Source organism: Pelophylax lessonae (assembly GCF_965119305.1).
Source record: "Pelophylax lessonae genome assembly, chromosome: 9".
Taxonomy (NCBI): Eukaryota; Metazoa; Chordata; class Amphibia; order Anura; family Ranidae; genus Pelophylax; species Pelophylax lessonae.
The window spans coordinates 247,986,202-248,007,714 of record NC_138776.1 but is presented as its reverse complement, the minus strand read 5'-3'; the positions used below and the strand labels follow the sequence as shown (position 1 = coordinate 248,007,714).

The following is a 21,513-nucleotide window of genomic DNA, read 5'->3' as shown; positions in this document are numbered from 1 at the left end:
TTTTTAGGCGGATCTGATCGGATCCTCCATGCAGCTCTATGGGGCAGCGGGTGAGCAACACGGATCCGCCTGCGGAGGTGGACCGTGTGAAAGAAGCCTAAGAATGTATGTAGAATGTGCAAGAAAAGTATCTCAATGCAGTGTATTACACATTGGATGAGCTGGAATATTTGAGGCTGATCTGGTTTATTTTGTTTTTGCCTTTACTAATTTCCTATGCCTCGTTTCCACTGAGCGGTTCGGTTCAGGACAGTTCAGTACGGTTCGGAACGGTACACCTTGATCAGGCCAACAGTACCCTTAAGCCCCGTACACACGATAAGAAAATCTGAAGGGAAAATTCGTCCGACGACCGATCTGCCGATTTTCGGATTGTTAGTATGGTGCTTTCGACAGCCGACTCCGACTTTTCGGCCGAAAAAATCCTGATGTGCAGGCTATAAAATTTTTGTCGTCCGTAATACTACGTCCGATTTTCGTCTCATTAGTACAGATTTTGACGGAAAAAAATCTTAAGAGCAAGACTAGGCATGCTCAGAGATGAAAGAACACATAGAAAGCAATCCAACACATGACATCACTTCTGAAGTAGAATTCTGTCGTACGGGAAAATTCGTATGAAAATAACCTCTTCACTTTCCACATCAGACTAGCATGCCACAAAAAATGGACGACAGATCGTTCGATAATCTGATCGTGTGTACGGGGCTTTACATGATAGGTGTGGTGTAGCCGGAAAGAAGTGATCAACTTGATAGGCGTGGTGATAGGCGATGATAGACCAATTAACATTCTGCAGAGTGTAGCTCCACCCTGTTGGTACGGTATGATTGTGCTTGGTACCCCAACGAAAGGGTCCCCAAAAAATGGTACGGTACGGTTCGGAATTAGGGTACCATTCACAACTTTTGACAATGGAAACGGCAAAAATTGAGTACCGTACCAAACCGAACCGTACCGCTCAGTGGAAACTAGGCATTATTTTACCAAAGCATCCTATCTACCTGATCATTCTGAGGGATCTGGTGGTGTTCCTGTGTGGAATCCAGCCAGGAAAGAGGACTGGGGCATCTCTCTGATGTATTATGATAGCAAGTGACTCATACCCTAACTCAGCAACTACATCCCCTGAGATGTGACATAAAAGATATTTGACTATTATTTACATGTTTAGAACCGGGACAATAACTTGAGTTATCTGTTGTGGAAAGAATTAGTGCTGTCTGGGTAAAACATCTCCCACATGCAGAACCTGAAGTTAGGCGCTAGCTTTTGTGAAAATTCTATGTATGATAAAAGTGCATTGCTGGCCTAAAGTGGTTCTAAAGGCTTAGGGATTTTACCTTAGTGCATTCTCTGTATTAAGGTAAAAACCCTACTTAGCTACAGGACCCGCCCCCCCCCCATACCAGCCACCATCATATACTTACCTGAGCCTGATCCCGATCCAGAGCTGTGCCCGAGAGCAGCTGCTCTCTCCCTCCTCACAGGGCAGATTGATAGCAGTGGGAGCCATTGGCTCCTGCTACTGTCAATTACATTTTGTGACATGTGAGTGGGGGGCCCAGCTGTGCTGCCTGTGTCTATATACGTAGGCAGCCTGGCTCAGCATGGAGCCCGCACCAGTGCCCCCATAGGAAGCAGCTTTCTATAGGGGCACTTGCTGAAGAGGAGGAGCCAGGTGCTCTGGCACCAGAAGATAAGGATCAGGGCAAGAAGTTAAGTATGACATGTTTTTTATTATAAAAAAATAAGGTTTATAATCACTTTCCTTCATTCAGAACATGGATATAGCTTCATTCCATGCACTTTCTCTGAAGGTTACATAGTTACATAGTTACATAGTTAGTGAGGCTGAAAAAAGACATCAGTCCATCCAGTTCAACCTATGATGTGTGTGTGTTTGCTTTTAACCGTACATTGTATACCCCTGTATGTTGTGGTCTTTAAGGTGTCCATCCAATAGTTTTTTGAAACTATCAAGGCTCTCCGCTGATACGACTGCTTGCGGAAGAGAATTCCACATCCTTACCGCTCTTACAGTGAAGAACCCCTTACGCACTTTAAGGTTAAACCGCCTTTCCTCAAGTTTTAGTGAGTGGCCACGTGTCTTATTGTATTCCCTTACTCTGAATAGTTTGTTCCTTATGCTAGGGTCGCCAGTACAGTATTTGTACATTGATATCATATCCCCTCTCAATCGTCTCTTCTCCAGAGAGAATAAGTTCAGTGCTTGTAGTCTTTCCTCATAGCTGATGTCCTCCATTCCCCTAATTATTTTTGTTGCCCTTCTCTGGACTTTCTCCAGTTCCAGCACATCCTTCCTGAGGACCGGTGCCCAGAACTGGACAGCATACTCCAGATGTGGCCGGACCAGAGTTTTGTAGAGTGGAAGAATAATCTCTTTATTTCTGGAGTGAATCCCCTTTTTTATACATCTCAGTATTCTGTTGGCTTTGCTTGCAGCAGCTTGGCATTACATGCCACTGCCAAGCCTGTTGTCCACCAGTACCCCCAGGTCCCTTTCCATCCTAGACTCACCCAGAGGTTCCCCCCCAAGTGAGTAGCTTGCTTTCTGGTTACTGGCCCCCAAGTGCATTACTTTACATTTTTCTACATTATATCTCATCTGCCATGTAGTTGCCCACCCCGTTATTTTGTTCAGGTCTGCTTGCAAGATTTCCACATCCTGCATAGAAGATATTGGCAAACCTAATTTAGTATCATCTGCAAATACTGAGATTGTACTAGATATCCCCTCCTCTAGATCATTTATGAATAAATTAAACAGGATTGGTCCCAGGACAGAACCCTGGGGGACCCCACTTTCCACACCCGCCCAATCAGAGTACTCCCCATTAATCACCACCCTCTGGACTCTCCCCTGGAGCCAGTTCTCTATCCAGGTACTCACCTTATGGTCCATACCTACCTTCCTTAGTTTGTACAGTAAGCGTTTGTGGGGAACGGTGTCAAAGGCCTTTGCAAAGTCCAGGTACACCACATCCACAGGCTTACCTTTATCTAAGTGGCAGCTCACTTCATCATAGAAGGTTAATAGATTGGTTTGGCATGAACGATTTTTCATGAATCCATGCTGATTACTACTTATAATACCGTTTTCATTACTAAAGTCTTGTATGTGGTCCCTTATCATCCCCTCCAAAATTTTGCAGACTACTGATGTTAGGCTGACCGGCCTATAGTTACCCGGGATATATCTCGGCCCCTTTTTAAATATTGGTACCACGTTGGCTTTTTTCCAATCAGCTGGCACCATACCTGTCTGTAAACTATCCTTAAAGATCAAGAATAAAGGTCTGGCAATCACCTGGCTGAGCTCATTAAGAACCCTCGGGTGCAAGCCATCCGGTCCCAGGGATTTATTTATGTTAAGTTTCTCTAGTTTAGCTCTAAGTCTATCCTCTGTTAGCCATGGTGGCACTTCCTGAGGTGTATTATTTAGTTCGGCCTTACAAGCTGGGTTCGTGTAGCCCCCCGATTCTTTTGTGAAGACTGAAGAGAAGAAATTATTTAACACTTCCGCCTTTTCTTTGTCCTCAGTGGCCATATTTCCTTTATCATCTTTTATGGGGCCAATGTGTTCTGGCCTCGCTTTCTTACTGTTTATATACTTAAAGAACTTCTTGGGGTTCTTTTTACTCTCCTCCGCTATATGTCTCTCGTGTTCTATTTTAGCCGCCCTGATTTCATCTTTACATTTCTTATTACACTCTTTGTAGTGCTTAAATGCTGCCAATGACCCCTCAGTCTTGTATTTTTTGAAGGCCTTTTCTTTAGCTCTAATATACATTTTTAAAGGTAAAGTGGGTTCTGTAGGTAAAACATCTCTCCATTTTAAGAACACAAATATGGCTCCCCCATGTGTGAACTCTGATAGTAAGCTGGGCTTTTGAGGTAAAATATGTCCCACTTTAGGAACATGAATCTAGGCGTCACCCCATTTTCCCTGATGGTAACGTGGGCCTTTTGGGTATAATTTTTTACCTGAAAAGAGCAACAGGACACTCTCCCCTCTGTATCCAGGTGTGGGGGTGCCGGCGTCCAAACTCATCCAGTGGTGGTGACATGCAGCATCCAGGATGCCACTCCCCCGACCTGACCAGTGTAAGGTGTTAGGTGGCCTTAGCCAGCATCCACTAACCACATCCCCTCTGATGTGTTTTGCCCCAGCCACCAAGGCTTAGTCCTAAAGAGCTCCAGTGGGAAGGGTATAATGTGTCGGGAGAGTGTGGTTAGTAGAGTAGTGCCAGCTGAGGCCGCCTAACACCTTAAACTGGTCAGGTTGGGAGAGCAGCATCCTGGATGCTGCATATCTACCAATTTTACAACATGAATAGGATTTCAACCATGCCAGGTACCCGATGGTATAAATCATTTCCCACTTTTAGAACATTAATAAAGCTTCACCCCAGCATGAGTTCCCTAATGAGCTTTCTAGGTAAAAAAAGTTTATTTAAGAACTTAATTATGGCTTCACCACATGTGAGTTGCCTGATGGCTCAGTGCCATCCTAATAGCAACGTGGGCCCCTGGGCAAAGTATTGCACTGGGGCCCCTACCAGCCTGCATCAGGTTCCCCCATCACAGTGTCCCCTTACATCAGGTTCCCCCATCACAGTGTCCCCTTACATCAGGTTCCCCCATCACAGTGTCCCCTTACATCAGGTTCCCCCATCACAGTGTCCCCTTACATCAGGTTCCCCCATCACAGTGTCCCCCATTACATCATGTTCCCCCATCACAGTGTCCCCTTACATCAGGTTCCCCCATCACAGTGTCCCCTTACATCAGGTTCCCCCATCACAGTCCCCTTACATCAGGTTCCCCCATCACAGTGTCCCCTTACATCAGGTTCCCCCATCAGTGTCCCCTTACATCAGGTTCCCCCATCACAGTGTCCCCTTACATCAGGTTCCCCCATCAGTGTCCCCTTACATCAGGTTCCCCCATCAGTGTCCCCTTACATCAGGTTCCCCCATCACAGTGTCCCCTTACATCAGGTTCCCCCATCACAGTGTCCCCTTACATCAGGTTCCCCCATCACAGTGTCCCCTTACATCAGGTTCCCCCATCACAGTGTCCCCTTACATCAGGTTCCCCCATCACAGTGTCCCCTTACATCAGGTTCCCCCATCACAGTGTCCCCTTACATCAGGTTCCCCCATCACAGTGTCCCCTTACATCAGGTTCCCCCATCAGTGTCCCCTTACATCAGGTTCCCCCATCACAGTGTCCCCTTACATCAGGTTCCCCTTACATCAGGTTCCCCCATCACAGTGTCCCCTTACATCAGGTTCCCCCATCACAGTGTCCCCTTACATCAGGTTCCCCCATCAATGTCCCCTTACATCAGGTTCCCCCATCAATGTCCCCTTACATCAGGTTCCCCCATCAGTGTCCCCCTACATAAGGTTCCCTCATCACAATGTACCCTTATATCAGGTTTCATATGCATTAGGTATTTCCATAACAGTACCCCGTTACATCAGGTGTCCCCATACATCAGGTGTCCCCATCACAGTGCGCCTTACATTAGGTGTCCCCATCTCAGTGTCCCCTTACATCAGGTTCCCTCATCACAATGTACCCTTACATCAGGTTTCATATGCATTGGGTATTCCCATAACAATACCCCGTTACATCAGGTGTCCCCATCACAGTGCGCCTTACATCAGGTTTCATATGCATTGAGTACTCCCATAACAGTAAATGAAATGTAAAAAAATCCGCGCTTAGGATAATTCTAGATTCCTAGTATTTAATGTTGGCTGCAGCCCACCTTTATACTATATTACTAAGAATATAGTGAGAAATGAAGAGAAAGGAGGGGGAAGGTGTATGGCGCTGCCAAAAAATGCTGATGTTTCTATATGTCCAAAAAATAAGTGTTATAGGTATATACAATATAAATCACCACTATGACTAAAGTGTCCAGTGCATCATATGTGTCTTCCTATTGAATGTGCAATACTAAAGGATAATACAACTATATAAATAATAAATATTTGTGCTGAACTGTGAAAAAAGTGGATACAAAATAAGTGAGAATTGGTATGATGAGAAAATTGGATGAAATGTATGAATTATAAAAACTAGATAGAAGGGGTGGAATATACAAAATATAAAAATAAATATATAAAATGTAAAAAATATAAAAAAGTGGATCCACTTAAATCTACAGCCGTAAAATACAAAACATCAAGTATGACTTAAATGAGGTGCACAATAGGTAGATAAATATTATAGCAGCAATAATACAAGAATAAATAAGTCCGTTACACCTAAGAAAGAACAAATAGTCCCACAATGCAGGAAAATTTCCTAAAAAACTTGGCAAAAAAGGTGACTTGAGTGCAGGTGTTCTGACGATAAATATAAAAAGGTGCTCAGGTATATGGTGACCGTTCAGTGCTCCCCGCACCCCTTGGACCGCACTCACCAGAACTATGTACCCCTGCAGGGGTATCAGGCCTTGATTATAATCCTGGATCTCCTCCACTGACCATCAAAGTGGTTGGGTGGTCCGATTATCTACCCGAATCTTGTGAACCCTGTTCCTGGGTGTTAGGGTCCGAAGGTGTACCGATATATGGGGGAAGAAGGCTCACATAGAGTAGTACTGCTTAGTTTTAAAATACTTTATTGTATATAAAAATTAGGTACTCACAAAGAGAATAGAGGGTAGTGGCATAGAAAGCAATAGTAGCGCACTTCCGGGACGCCGTGCGTTCCACAGGGCGGATGTGCGTTCCACTTAGGCGGATGTGACGCGATGACGCTCTACGTACGTTTCGTCGTGATGACGTCTTCAGGAGTAGCGTCATCACGCCATCTCCGCCTCTTTATACCAGCATGGTAAACAAGACTCGATGCGTGCTCCAATCGGAATGCCGGGCAAAACATCCAATAGAAAAAAGAGAGAGGACGCACGCTGTTGCCGGGTAGGACTATATGTTCTAGAACTTGGGGAATTTGCATACTGGAGGCTGCGTAATTAAGAGATGGACATATCTGACCTCAAAAGTCCGCGATATGCCTCATTTAAAAAGAAAAGAAAAAAAGGGGAACCACAAATTGGACTTTAGGAGGGTCAGGTCCTTCTCTGTTGCCGTTGATACAATAATAGTGTGAAAATCTATACTTAGATATCGGGTCTGTTTACCATCTAGTGTACAGCATATTACTTAAAATACATACGTTAGCATTAAACTGATGATGATAAAATAAATCCTAAATATAAATAATCTTACGACCAATCACAGAATTTAACCCTTTCATAAAAATCATATATGTAGTTAATAATATTTAAATAATTTAATAGGTGACCTAGAATTATGATGGTAATAAAAGATAGAATAATATTGGTGATAAAATTGGTGATTAAAAACGTGATGGTGATGATGAAGAAATTAATATTAGTGACGGGGAATCAGAAAAATATCAATGAACTAAATATGATAAATATTCTTTTTGGTCACTATGTAAAATATTTTAATAGATGGCCTAAGTTCATGGTGATAATAATGAATAAATGAAAATAAATAGATTGGTGACTAAAAACGTGGTAATGTAAATAAATTAATATTAGTGATGGTGAATACTTAAAAAATGTGGAGGTGAAATAGAATATAGTGTATACTCTTTCTAATCCGTAATAAAGGAAAAAAATATATATTTGTGAAGGCTATGGTTCGTAATCATTTACTAGGTATACATTATAGGGCTAAAAAACATATATAGCCCTAATGCTATATATTCAAATATGATGGGTCTGATAACTTAATGTAGGTGACTCTAATCAGTGTGGAGTCAAAGAGAACAACATATAGATGCGGGCCGCATTAAGATACAAAAAGTGCAGATAACAGAATACTTAATGTCTAGTCATTGGGGGGTAAAAACACCAACCCAATTAAATGGAACCTGAATGAATAGAATAGGAAGAATATATAAAGGAAACATAGATGGGAGAATTCTTTGACTATCTGTCCGAAAAAATTATTGAATGAGGGTAGAGAGACAACAACCTGTATGACCCGTAGGTCTATAATTGATCCTTATAGACATATGATCAAATTTTGACGGGTGATCCCATGGTGATAACCAGAGGAAGAGAATTAAATATCTCATAGGATTAAACCTGTTGTTTAAACTTAAAATATCTAAAATATAAATATACTGTATGTTAAAAATTAGAAATAAAACAATTCAAATCAATATCCAGGTTAAGTCCTTTGGGCTGAAGTGAATCGAGTAAAAATATCCACTTAGTTTCATTTTGGGAGATTTTCTTCCTCTTATTTTCACCTCTCCAGTGTCCCTGAATTGAATCTATACCATAGAAGACTAGCCCTTCAGGGTTTTTATGATGAACTTCAAGGTAATGCCTGGAGAGGCTGTGTTTCGGGAAGCCATTTTTGATATTGGTTATATGTTCTCTAATTCTGACATGAAGAGGTCTGGTAGTACGTCCTACATATTGCAGATTGCAAGTACATTCGACAATATAGGTGACATGCGTAGTGTTACATGTGATCAGGTTATTGATCTTAAATCTTTTGTGATTCACTTTTGATTTGAAGTCCATTATTTTTCTTGGCTGGGTAGGATTATTCTTACAGGCTACACACTTCCTGCATCTGCATTTTTTCATACCAACCACTTTGGGAGGCCTCCAAGACAACAGAATTGGACAAATCAGTACAGAAGACCAGGAGGGAGGGGCCCTCAAGGATACAACTACCGAGGAAGATTTCCAGATCATATGAACAATCGTGGGGGGAGACAAGGACCCAGGAGGGATCACACATCCCCACAGAGAGAAGAATGGAGGAATCACGCACCTTACCAGCAACAGAACTGGAACCACTGGAACGGATATGGGGCAAGAGGCAACGGGCAAGAGGCAAACGAGGGGGCAGGAAGAAAGCGAAGAAGGGAGTTTTAGGAAAGGGCATTTTTAACCTTAGCAATCAAGTTTTTAGTAAAGAGGAAATGGCAATTTTGGATTTGGGACTTAAATTCGCACCTTCAAAAGATATAGATAAATTTGAAACTTATATAGATCTCCAAAAATTCATCCGGAAATTGAATATTAAGAAATTCTTTCAAATTAAAGGCGAATATACAAATCCCATATCCACACGTTTTAAGCATACGGTTTTAAGGAACAATTCAATTTTTAACCCCAAGGTACCAAACAATGACTGTATTAAAGCTTTTAAAATAATGGTGGAGGAAGATATCAAAAAATTACAGATTCATGGTAAAGACAGCAAACGGATTTGGAAAGCCATACGGAATTTAGAAAAAAATAAGGAAGTGGTTATTAGACCAGCTGACAAGGGAGGAGGACTTGTCATTTTAAGTAAGAGAGACTATGAAGATGAAATGGAAAACCTTCTGAAAGTGCCAGACACCTATAAGAAATTAAAAAAGGATCCAAAAAGTGAATACACTAAGAAACTTAAAGAATATATACAGAAGGGTAAAGATATTGGCATTTTAACAGAAAAGGAAGCCAAATATTTAATTCCGGCATCCTCCAAAACTCCTGTAATATACCACATTCCTAAAATCCACAAACGTTTAGAAAAGCCACCTGGGAGGCCCATAGTTAGTGGGGTCGATTCTTTGTTTTCTCGATTGGGTGAATATTTAGATAAGTTCCTTCAACCTTTGGTATCCAAAGGAAGGTCCTATTTGAAGGATAGTACCCAATTACTCAAAGAAATTAAGAGTTTGAATACAGATGAATCTCAGTTTTTGGTTACAATTGATGCCAACTCGTTGTACACCAGCATCAAACAAAAAGATGGGCTTAGTGCAATAAAAAAAGCACTTTATGAGGACAACAGCTTAAAAAGAACTCAGATACAGTACATACTTGAAGGCCTCAAATTAGCCATGGAAAGCAATTACTTTTGGTACAATAAATCCTTTTATGTACAAACAAAAGGCGTGGCCATGGGGGCAAGATATGCCCCCAGTGTAGCAAATGTTTTTATGAACATGTGGGAGGAACAGCATATTTATAATCAAAACTTACCGGAAATTAAATTTTATAAAAGATACATAGATGACATTATAATGATTTGGGAGGGGACAAGTGAGTCCTTACAAGAATTTTTGGAAGAAATCAATTCCAACCCATACGGACTGACCTTCACTGGACATTGGAACCTGCAGAAGATTGACTACCTTGACCTACAAATATTTAAAGAAGGGAATCGTTTACAAACAAGGACTTTTTTCAAGACAACCGATAAGAATGGTTATATTCCGAAAACCAGCTGTCATCATCCTAAATGGAAAAATAACATTCCGAAAGGCCAATTCATGCGGATGAGGAGAAACTGTGGGAAAGTAGAAGACTATGATCAACAAACCTCTGTTTTAATGCAAAGATTTGAAGAAAAAGGGTATCAAAAGGATCTTTTAGAAAAAACCAGGGAAGAAGTTAGGAATATGAATAGGGAAAGTCTATTGGAAACCAGATTAAAGGAAAATAAGGGATCATTTGAAGGGGGCTTTCATTTCAGGATACCATAGACAATATAAGGAGGTAGAAAGAATATTTAGAAGATATTGGCCAGTGCTGAAAAGTGATAAAACACTTGCCAAGATACTTCCAGAAAAACCTAAATTCATCTACCGTAGAGCACCTACCCTGAGAAATCGATTAGTCAAAAATGTGATTGACCCTCCTAAAAATATAAAAATTTTTCCTGACATGAAGGGGTTTATTAGATGCAGGAAGTGTGTAGCCTGTAAGAATAATCCTACCCAGCCAAGAAAAATAATGGACTTCAAATCAAAAGTGAATCACAAAAGATTTAAGATCAATAACCTGATCACATGTAACACTACGCATGTCACCTATATTGTCGAATGTACTTGCAATCTGCAATATGTAGGACGTACTACCAGACCTCTTCATGTCAGAATTAGAGAACATATAACCAATATCAAAAATGGCTTCCCGAAACACAGCCTCTCCAGGCATTACCTTGAAGTTCATCATAAAAACCCTGAAGGGCTAGTCTTCTATGGTATAGATTCAATTCAGGGACACTGGAGAGGTGAAAATAAGAGGAAGAAAATCTCCCAAAATGAAACTAAGTGGATATTTTTACTCGATTCACTTCAGCCCAAAGGACTTAACCTGGATATTGATTTGAATTGTTTTATTTCTAATTTTTAACATACAGTATATTTATATTTTAGATATTTTAAGTTTAAACAACAGGTTTAATCCTATGAGATATTTAATTCTCTTCCTCTGGTTATCACCATGGGATCACCCGTCAAAATTTGATCATATGTCTATAAGGATCAATTATAGACCTACGGGTCATACAGGTTGTTGTCTCTCTACCCTCATTCAATAATTTTTTCGGACAGATAGTCAAAGAATTCTCCCATCTATGTTTCCTTTATATATTCTTCCTATTCTATTCATTCAGGTTCCATTTAATTGGGTTGGTGTTTTTACCCCCCAATGACTAGACATTAAGTATTCTGTTATCTGCACTTTTTGTATCTTAATGCGGCCCGCATCTATATGTTGTTCTCTTTGACTCCACACTGATTAGAGTCACCTACATTAAGTTATCAGACCCATCATATTTGAATATATAGCATTAGGGCTATATATGTTTTTTAGCCCTATAATGTATACCTAGTAAATGATTACGAACCATAGCCTTCACAAATATATATATTTTTCCTTTATTACGGATTAGAAAGAGTATACACTATATTCTATTTCACCTCCACATTTTTTAAGTATTCACCATCACTAATATTAATTTATTTACATTACCACGTTTTTAGTCACCAATCTATTTATTTTCATTTATTCATTATTATCACCATGAACTTAGGCCATCTATTAAAATATTTTACATAGTGACCAAAAAGAATATTTATCATATTTAGTTCATTGATATTTTTCTGATTCCCCGTCACTAATATTAATTTATTCATCATCACCATCACGTTTTTAATCACCAATTTTATCACCAATATTATTCTATCTTTTATTACCATCATAATTCTAGGTCACCTATTAAATTATTTAAATATTATTAACTACATATATGATTTTTATGAAAGGGTTAAATTCTGTGATTGGTCGTAAGATTATTTATATTTAGGATTTATTTTATCATCATCAGTTTAATGCTAACGTATGTATTTTAAGTAATATGCTGTACACTAGATGGTAAACAGACCCGATATCTAAGTATAGATTTTCACACTATTATTGTATCAACGGCAACAGAGAAGGACCTGACCCTCCTAAAGTCCAATTTGTGGTTCCCCTTTTTTTCTTTTCTTTTTAAATGAGGCATATCGCGGACTTTTGAGGTCAGATATGTCCATCTCTTAATTACGCAGCCGCCAGTATGCAAATTCCCCAAGTTCTAGAACATATAGTCCTACCCGGCAACAGCGTGCGTCCTCTCTCTTTTTTCTATTGGATGTTTTGCCCGGCATTCCGATTGGAGCACGCATCGAGTCTTGTTTACCATGCTGGTATAAAGAGGCGGAGATGGCGTGATGACGCTACTCCTGAAGACGTCATCACGACGAAACGTACGTAGAGCGTCATCGCGTCACATCCGCCTAAGTGGAACGCACATCCGCCCTGTGGAACGCACGGCGTCCCGGAAGTGCGCTACTATTGCTTTCTATGCCACTACCCTCTATTCTCTTTGTGAGTACCTAATTTTTATATACAATAAAGTATTTTAAAACTAAGCAGTACTACTCTATGTGAGCCTTCTTCCCCCATATATCGGTACACCTTCGGACCCTAACACCCAGGAACAGGGTTCACAAGATTCGGGTAGATAATCGGACCACCCAACCACTTTGATGGTCAGTGGAGGAGATCCAGGATTATAATCAAGGCCTGATACCCCTGCAGGGGTACATAGTTCTGGTGAGTGCGGTCCAAGGGGTGCGGGGAGCACTGAACGGTCACCATATACCTGAGCACCTTTTTATATTTATCATCAGAACACCTGCACTCAAGTCACCTTTTTTGCCAAGTTTTTTAGGAAATTTTCTTGCATTGTGGGACTATTTGTTCTTTCTTAGGTGTAACGGACTTATTTATTCTTGTATTATTGCTGCTATAATATTTATCTACCTATTGTGCACCTCATTTAAGTCATACTTGATGTTTTGTATTTTACGGCTGTAGATTTAAGTGGATCCACTTTTTTATATTTTTTACATTTTATATATTTATTTTTATATTTTGTATATTCCACCCCTTCTATCTAGTTTTTATAATTCATACATTTCATCCAATTTTCTCATCATACCAATTCTCACTTATTTTGTATCCACTTTTTTCACAGTTCAGCACAAATATTTATTATTTATATAGTTGTATTATCCTTTAGTATTGCACATTCAATAGGAAGACACATATGATGCACTGGACACTTTAGTCATAGTGGTGATTTATATTGTATATACCTATAACACTTATTTTTTGGACATATAGAAACATCAGCATTTTTTGGCAGCGCCATACACCTTCCCCCTCCTTTCTCTTCACTCCCATAACAGTACCCCGTTACATCAGGTGTCCCCATCACAGTGCGCCTTACATCAGGTGTCCCCATCTCAGTGTCCCCTTACATCAGAGTTGTGCCCCCCCACCTCCCACCTTTTACTTACGGATCTCAAATACTGTTCTATCCTGCAATGAAGGCAGCTCCCCCTTCTATTCCCATGCTGTGACTGAGGGGAGTTCTTAGTCTCAGTGCTGGCTCTCTTCCGCCCCTGCAGGAGGTAGTAGAAAGTTGAATCCTCTCTCCAGCAGAAGCCAGCCGCTGCTCCCTCTAACAGAAATGACGTTGCAGTTACTCCTGTTAAAGAAGTGCGGCCAAATCCCCAGTGTACCCCTTCAACACAGCGCCCCCCCTTATTATGTCATGCACCTGGGGCCCTGCCCATTCATTAAATGGCCCCGTATGAGCTCTCTAAGAAAATATCTCCCACTTTAAGAATATGAAAATATCCTTACCCTAGTGAAGGTTCTGTGATAGTAAAGTAGGTTTTCTAGCTATAACACATTAAAGGAGCTCGTTTGGATGTACTTCTCCTATGAATTACAGGAGTGCAGTTCGTTTTGCACTCCTGTGAACCATTTTCAGCAGAGAGTGGGCTGAAGTCCGCTCTCTGCTGACATCACAGAAGTTGGTCCAGGCTCCGCGTCATCACGACCACGGAGTCAGGATCTGCCAGATCCCTGGACCAACACAAGGCTCAGCCTCTCAGTGAGCCGCTGAGAGGCTGTGCCGGCCTCTCTGCCCCCTCCACAGCCCAGTGCTCCAATGAGCGAGGAAGGTGTAGAGTAGAGAGCTGTGGGAACCCATCGTTTGGCGGTGATCAATCGCTCGGTTCTCAGTGTAGAGGCGCCAGGGGACAGATGCATCATCGGACTGATGCTGCATCCACCTAGGTAAGTATAAATCTAAAAAAAATCCTCTCTCGACAACAATACAACCACACATAGCTCATAACCCTTACATCTCCAACATTCTCTTCTATCTCCATATCATGTACATTCTTTACATTATCTCCTCAGTCTTCTTTTTGGTTCTCCCAATCCTTGAACGGGAAACTATCCCTCACATCAGCAACCAGACTCGGGCTCCTCCCACCCCTAAAAAAGGGTAGATAGTGGGAGTCAGCCCCAGATCACCCCAGTTCATTTACTACACCCAGTTTTTTGGTGCAAAGCACCCATGACCTGCGCTCGGAGTGGTGTGAACTTTAGTCCACCTTATTGAGGTATTAAGAGTATTTCTGTAGCTGTGGACACGTCAACCCAGGAAAAATGCTACGGCCTTGCTGCCCCTTACACGACCAGGGAAGTCTGGAAACACTGTAACAACAAACACAAGGGCGCACCGGCCTAGTGCATTATCATTTAGATGGTTTATTTAAAAAATAGGATTAAAAATACTCAAACGAGTTCTTGTTAAAAGCATGTCACAAAAGGAACGCAGTCCTCAGTAAAGGTATCCGAGGATGAGTAGTCCCTTAGATTCTTGAAGGCTAACGCCCTGGGCTCTGAGGCTCTGAGGAAGAGGCTAGGCCTCGAAACGCGTTAGCCTTCAAGAATCTGAGGGACTACTCATCCTCGGATACCTTTACTGAGGACTGCGTTCCTTTTGTGACATGCTTTTAACAAGAACTCGTTTGAGTATTTTTAATCCTATTTTTTAAATAAACCATCTAAATGATAATGCACTAGGCCGGTGCGCCCTTGTGTTTGTTTGTTGTTACATTTACTACACCCCTCTCTTCCACAACATCCCCCCTGTAATTAACAAAGACGTACTTATTTTATCCCCACATTGGATTGATACGATATAACCTGGGGGCAGAGACCGAGGGGACTTCCTCCTCCCCTCCGATCCCTCCTCTCGCTTCCCTCCCAACCCCCCCGGCCCCCCACCTTCCTCAATATCAGGCCAGAGGAGAGATCCCACCCCTTTCTTGGAGGGATCCTTCCCTTTATTACTCCCACCTCAACATACAGTCCTATACTTGTTCGCTTAAACTTAGCATTGTTAACAATTTTCTCAAGTTATAGTTTGTAACATACTACAAGTTATTTAAAATTTCGCCTTCTACCATTTGCCTTCTTTCCTCATAACAGGAAGATCACACTTAAGTAGAAAGAACATAAGGTTTCTTGTGCTTTAACAATACAGCGGGCCTAAAACGCCCTATATATGCTACCCTCTATTTTGCATTAAGATTTTATCACTGTTCTCAGAATGTTAACTTTACCTGGAATAATTTAGAAGATGTTCTCTCAATGTTAGCATCCCTACCCTGTGACTATCTTTTATCATTGAATGTCTTTTGGCGCACAATACGTCAAGCTTACTTTGTCGATTAACCCTTGTTTGACTGTTATACTGTTCATGAGACTGTCTGTACTTTATATACCTTTTCAAAAACCCAATAAAAACCTTTTTGGAAAAAAAAAAAACAGAAACCCATACATCTCTTTTAGGTACATAAAAATGGCTACTCACCCGTATGAACTTTTTCATGCCTTTTAAGATTTGATTTCCGGGAAAAATATCTGCCACATTCTGAACACGAAAATGGCCTCTCCCCCGTATGAGTTCTCTGATGGGCAGCAAGATTAGAGCTTCCAACAAAAGTCTTCCCACATTCCATACATGAGTAAGGCTTCTCTCCTGTATGAATTCTCTCATGGTTGATAAGTGACCATTTCCAAGGAAAGGCATCACCGCACTGGGAACAGGAAAACGGCCTCTCTGCTGTGTGAGTTCTCTGGTGCTTAACAAGTGTTGACCTTCCAGTAAAACACTTCCCACACTCCGAGCATGCAAACGGCTTCTCCCCAGTGTGAACTTTTCTATGGGCAATAAGTGATGATTTCTGGGAAAAATGTTCCCCACATTCTGAACATGAATATGGTTTCTCCCCCGTGTGAGTCATCTGATGAGAGACGAGATATCTTCTTTGAGAAAACGACTTCCCGCATTCTGAACATAAATAAGGTTTCTCTCCCGTGTGAGTCCTCTGATGAAGGTAAAAATGTCCGCTCTGGGAAAACTGTTTTCCGCATTCTGAACATACAAAATGCTTCTCCCCGGTGTGAGTTCTTTGGTGTTTAGCAAGCTGCTTTTTCTGACAAAACCGTTTCCCACATTCCGAACATAAAAAAGGCTTTTCGGCTAAATGAGTCCTCTGGTGTACAGCGAGAAGATGTTTCTGAGAGAACCGTTTCCCACATTCTGAACACAAAAAAGGCTTTACAGCGGAGTGAGTTCTCTGGTGTCTAGTGAGTATATGTTTATGGGAAAAATATTTCCCACATTCTGAACATAGAAAAGGCTTCTCGGCTGGGGACCTTCTTTGGGGCTTAGTGAACAAATGTTTTTGAGAACCTTCCCCACATTTAGAACTTGGACAAAGCTTCTCCGCTCTGTGATCTTTCTGGTGGAAGATGAGTTCTGCTCTTTGGGCAAAAGATTCACCACACTCGGAAAATGAGAAGGTTCCAGTCCCTTTATGACAAATGATGGCAACTGAGTGACCATGGGAACTTTCCCCATGTGTAGAGGGATTCGATGACAGATCTGCACTGTGACTAATTGAATCTGTAGGTATTTGGTTATCTTGTGAAGAATTCGATGTGAAGTTGTCATCTTCCATTTTACAATCTGGAGACAGAACAAAACAATTCTCCAAGTTATTCCTGTTGTGTTGCCCAACTCTGGTACACCATTCAACAACAAAATGACTAAATGCAACAAATCATAGGACTGCATCTTCAAATGGTCCACTATTTCAAATGATCAGTCACCATTTATATAATTCTATTTTAATCCTCATTTTCTAAAGGCGTATAAGCTCAATCATGTTAAGGAACTGAGCACTGTTGAGAAGCAACCTCTCACATTAAGGAGGCTCTCCAGCTCAATCCTCCTCTTTATGATTCCAGTAGGGAATTTTAGCAAACACAACACCAATCCTTCTTAGATGGACCTGGTCAGCAGTCAGTGCCCAGAACCAGAATCCATAGGTAGCAAAGCTTCCCTTTTAACACCTTTATTCCACTCCTGGGACTGGGATCTGCTGGGAAAGAGCCTGTAATGGTGGGTTTGTTTTTCTCCTCCAGGGTGGTGATCACCTCCTAGAGTCTAGTGCAGCAGGCTCAGCACACAGGGCGCTCCTCTAGTGCTGTCTCATGGAATACCCATGTCCAGGGCCGGTGCTTCCACTAGGCAAACTAGGCGGCCGCCTAGGGCGCACTGCCACCTAGGGCGCAGCCATGGCCAGTGCTACATTCCTCTCCTGTCACCTCCTCATCCCCTGTGGATGTCACCTCTAGAGAGGGGGGCACTTTGTATATGAAGATGTGTGTACAGTTAAAGGGGGGCAGTGTGTATATGAAGGGGGGTGTAGGGTTAAAGGGGGGCAGTGTGTATATGAAGGGGGTGTAGGGTGTATAGGAAGGGGGTGTAGGGTTAAAGGGGGCCGTGTCTATATGGGGGTGTAGGGTTTAAGGGGGCAGTGTGTATATGAAGGGGGGTGCAGGGTTAAAGGGGGGCAGTGAGTATATGAAGGGGAGTGTAGGGTTGAGGGGGGCAGTGTGTATATGAAGGGGAGTGTAGGGTTGAGGGGGGCAGTGTGTATATGAAGCTGGGTGTAGGGTTGAGGGGGGCAGTGTGTATATGAGGGGGGCAGTGTGTATATGGAGCGGGGTGTAGGGTTGAGGGGGGCAGTGTGTATATGAAGGGGGGTGTAGGGTTAAAGGGGGGCAGTGTGTATATGAAGGGGGGTGTAGGGTTAAAGGGGGCAGTGTATACAGAAAGGGGAGTGTAGAGTTAAAAGGGGAGGTCATTATGTACAGGAAGGGGGAAATGTGTACAGTTTTTTTTGTTTTTTTTTTGGCGCGGGGGGGGGGGGGGCGCAAGTAGCTGGTCTTGCCTAGGGTGCAAAATAGTCTACTGCCCTTGTCGGGGGCAGTGTGTATATGAAGGGGAGTGTAGGGTTGAGGGGGGCAGTGTGTATATGAAGCTGGGTGTAGGGTTGAGGGAGGCAGTGTGTATATGAAGTGGGGTGTAGGGTTGAGGGAGGCAGTGTGTATATGAAGCGGGGTGTAGGGTTGAGGGAGGCAGTGTGTATATGAAGCGGGGTGTAGGGTTGAGGGGGGCAGTGTGTATATGAAGGGGGTTGTAGGGTTGAGGGGGGCAGTGTGTATATGAAGGGGGGTGTAGGGTTGAGGGGGGCAGTGTGTATATGAGGGGGGCAGTGTGTATATGGAGCGGGGTGTAGGGTTAAAGGGGGGCAGTGTGTATATGAAGGGGGGTGTAGGGTTAAAGGGGGGGCAGTTGTGTCCAGGAAGGGGGTGTAGGATTAAAGGGGGCAGTGTATACAGAAAGGGGAGTGTAGAGTTAAAAGGGGAGGTCATTATGTACAGGAAGGGGGAAATGTGTACAGTTTTTTTTTTTTTTGGCGGGGGGGGGGGGCGCAAGTAGCTGGTCTTGCCTAGGGTGCAAAATAGTCTACTGCCCGTGTCCCAGAGGTGGTTCTAGATGTAAAGGTGAAGGGTGGGAGGTTGGGTGTCTAGGACTACTGGAATCATATAGAGAAGGATTAAGCTGGAGGAGGAGAATACCCTATACACAACCTGTATTGCAAAGTTTATATTTTACTGTAGTTCAGGTTTACTTGTGGTTAATTATATACTGTATATAAAATATATTTTTTAATCAAATTAATGGGTTAGCACCACTTTTTTTAAACATATACAACCTTACAATGGAAAAGTTTATATCTACCTAATCTTGAGAACTCTTGTCTATGAATTTCCTAAGAATTCCTCCCACATCTTGTTAGAAGGAGATGGACAATGTGTCTGCAGATGTTCTTATAGTAGTTTTAAAGGCTTAACCTTCATGCATTCTATGTGCAGCAGCCCCTCCAGCCCCCCTAAAACTTATCTGAAACCCATCACGATCCAGAAATGTGCACGAGAGCCTCGGCTCTCCAGGGACTCTCCCTCCTCATTGCCTAAAGGCCCGTACACACGATAAGAAAATCTGTAGGGAAAATACGTCCGATGACCGATCTGCCGAATTTCGGATTGTTAGTATGGTGCTTTCGACAGCCAACTCCAACTTTTCGGCTGACAAAATCCTGATGTGCAGGCTATAAAATTTTTGTCGCCCGTAATACAACGTCCGATTTTCATCTCATTAATACAGATTTCGACGAAAAAAAAAATCTTAAGAGCAAGACTAGGCATGCTCAGAGACGAAAGAACACATACAAAGCAATCCAACACATGACATCACTTCTGAAGTAGAATTCTGGCGTATGGGAAAATTTGTATGAAAATAACCTCTTCACTTTCCACATCAGACTAGCATGCCACAAAAAAAGGACGACAGATCGTTCGATAATCTGATCGTGTGTACGGGGCTTAAGACAGCAACGGAAGCCACTGGCACAGCCAGGGAGCCAATAAGAAGAGAGAGGGGGCGAAGCCGAGCTGCGGCTCTGTGCCTGAATGGACACGCAAAGCCGAGGCTCAGGAACGAGCCTGCTTGGATGCTCCAAAGCAAGCTGTTTGCTCTAGGGGCACTTGGCAGGAGGGAGGGGAAAGGAGCTCTGATGGGGGACCCGAGAAGAGGAGGATCAGGGTTGCTCTGTGCAAAACTATTACACAAAGCAGGTAAGTATGACATGTTTATTATTAAAGCGGAGTTCCGGGCACAAAATCAATATTTTTTTTTGTGCCCGTCCGCTTGTTCCCCTTCACCTGAAAAGGAATTGGATAGTTAGGTTTTTTTTTTTTTTTTTATTTACTCGCCTTGTAATTGCAGATCGAATATACTCACCTAGTCTTCACTTCCTCCCTCAGCGCCGCGGCTCCGCCGTCACTTCCTGGCTTGCACTGATTCCTGGGAGCTGAACGTCATCGCTCCCAGGAATCAATGCGACGGCACTGGCCCCGCTCGTCACTTCCGGGGCGACGCCGCATTCCCCTGCTAAACAGCTTCTGGGCATGCCCAGAAGCTGTGGAGGAATGCGGCGCCTCACCGGAAGTGACGAGAGGGGCCGGTGCAGGCGCATTCTGGGAGAAGAAGACGCAGAAGAAGATGCCGAAGAGGACCGCGCCGGCTTCAGCTGCCCACAACAGAGATGGCAACGCTGTGGAAGAAATTTTATAAGTAAGTATTTCTTCTAAAAGGTAAGTGCGAACCGGGACAGATCAGAGGCTAGCCATTGTGGAATGTACTAGCCCTGACTGTCCCGGGGGTATGTTTGTTGAAAAATGATTTCTGTGCCCGGAACTCCGCTTTAAAAAAAAAAAAAAAAAACTTGCCTTCAAAATCACTTACTGTATATAAGAAAATGTCTCTTATACAAAAACAGATAAATAAAAAATGAATCTTAAAAATCCAAGAGGCTTGCAACAAAGTTCTCACTCCTTGCTATACAGAGGGGCTGGGAGCTCTAAAGCAACACTGTGGCATGTGCCCAAAACAGAGGACCCCCTCTATGAAATCTGATGGTATGATAAAAATTAAAACCTAAATCCATCCACAATGTATTTCCTTCTGAACAGAGCAGGGAAGGGTAAGAGCTTCTGTCAGTAGTTTTTTACTTACCAGTGATGATCTCTGGAGCTTCCTCTTCTTTGATCCTTTCATATCCTTCTTCCTTCTCCTCACCTTTCAGATCTATCTGACTCGCTCTGGTATCTCCAGGGTCTGTGACTAAAGATGAGAGTGAAGCCCCCTGTACTGAGATATATGAGAGACCCCAGAGAGTGTGTGTGGGGGGAGACTGGTCACCTCTCTTGGCTGGTAACACACAATGACATGATGTGAGGAGGAGAGCCGGAGTCTAATAGAGGCTGATGGCTCCTGACTCCCCCACTGGGCACATACTGTCCCCCCA

The 21,513-nt window shown here is 42.6% G+C and overlaps 2 protein-coding genes across 2 annotated transcripts in view; one reads left to right on the top strand and one right to left on the bottom strand.

Moving 5' to 3' along the window:
- LOC309564357 (uncharacterized protein) overlaps positions 1 to 21,513 on the top strand; it is a 1,447,080-nt gene that overhangs the window by 404,193 nt on the left and 1,021,374 nt on the right. The window lies entirely within an intron of this gene.
- LOC309563361 (uncharacterized protein) overlaps positions 1 to 21,513 on the bottom strand; it is a gene marked incomplete at its 5' end in the record, with an annotated part of 123,144 nt that overhangs the window by 98,091 nt on the left and 3,540 nt on the right. Inside the window, 2 exons of the mRNA XM_082267755.1 lie at positions 16,101 to 17,261; positions 21,222 to 21,329. Of these exons, the coding sequence (XP_082123881.1) occupies positions 16,101 to 17,261; positions 21,222 to 21,329 (1,269 nt within the window). The remainder of the gene's footprint in view (positions 1 to 16,100; positions 17,262 to 21,221; positions 21,330 to 21,513) is intronic.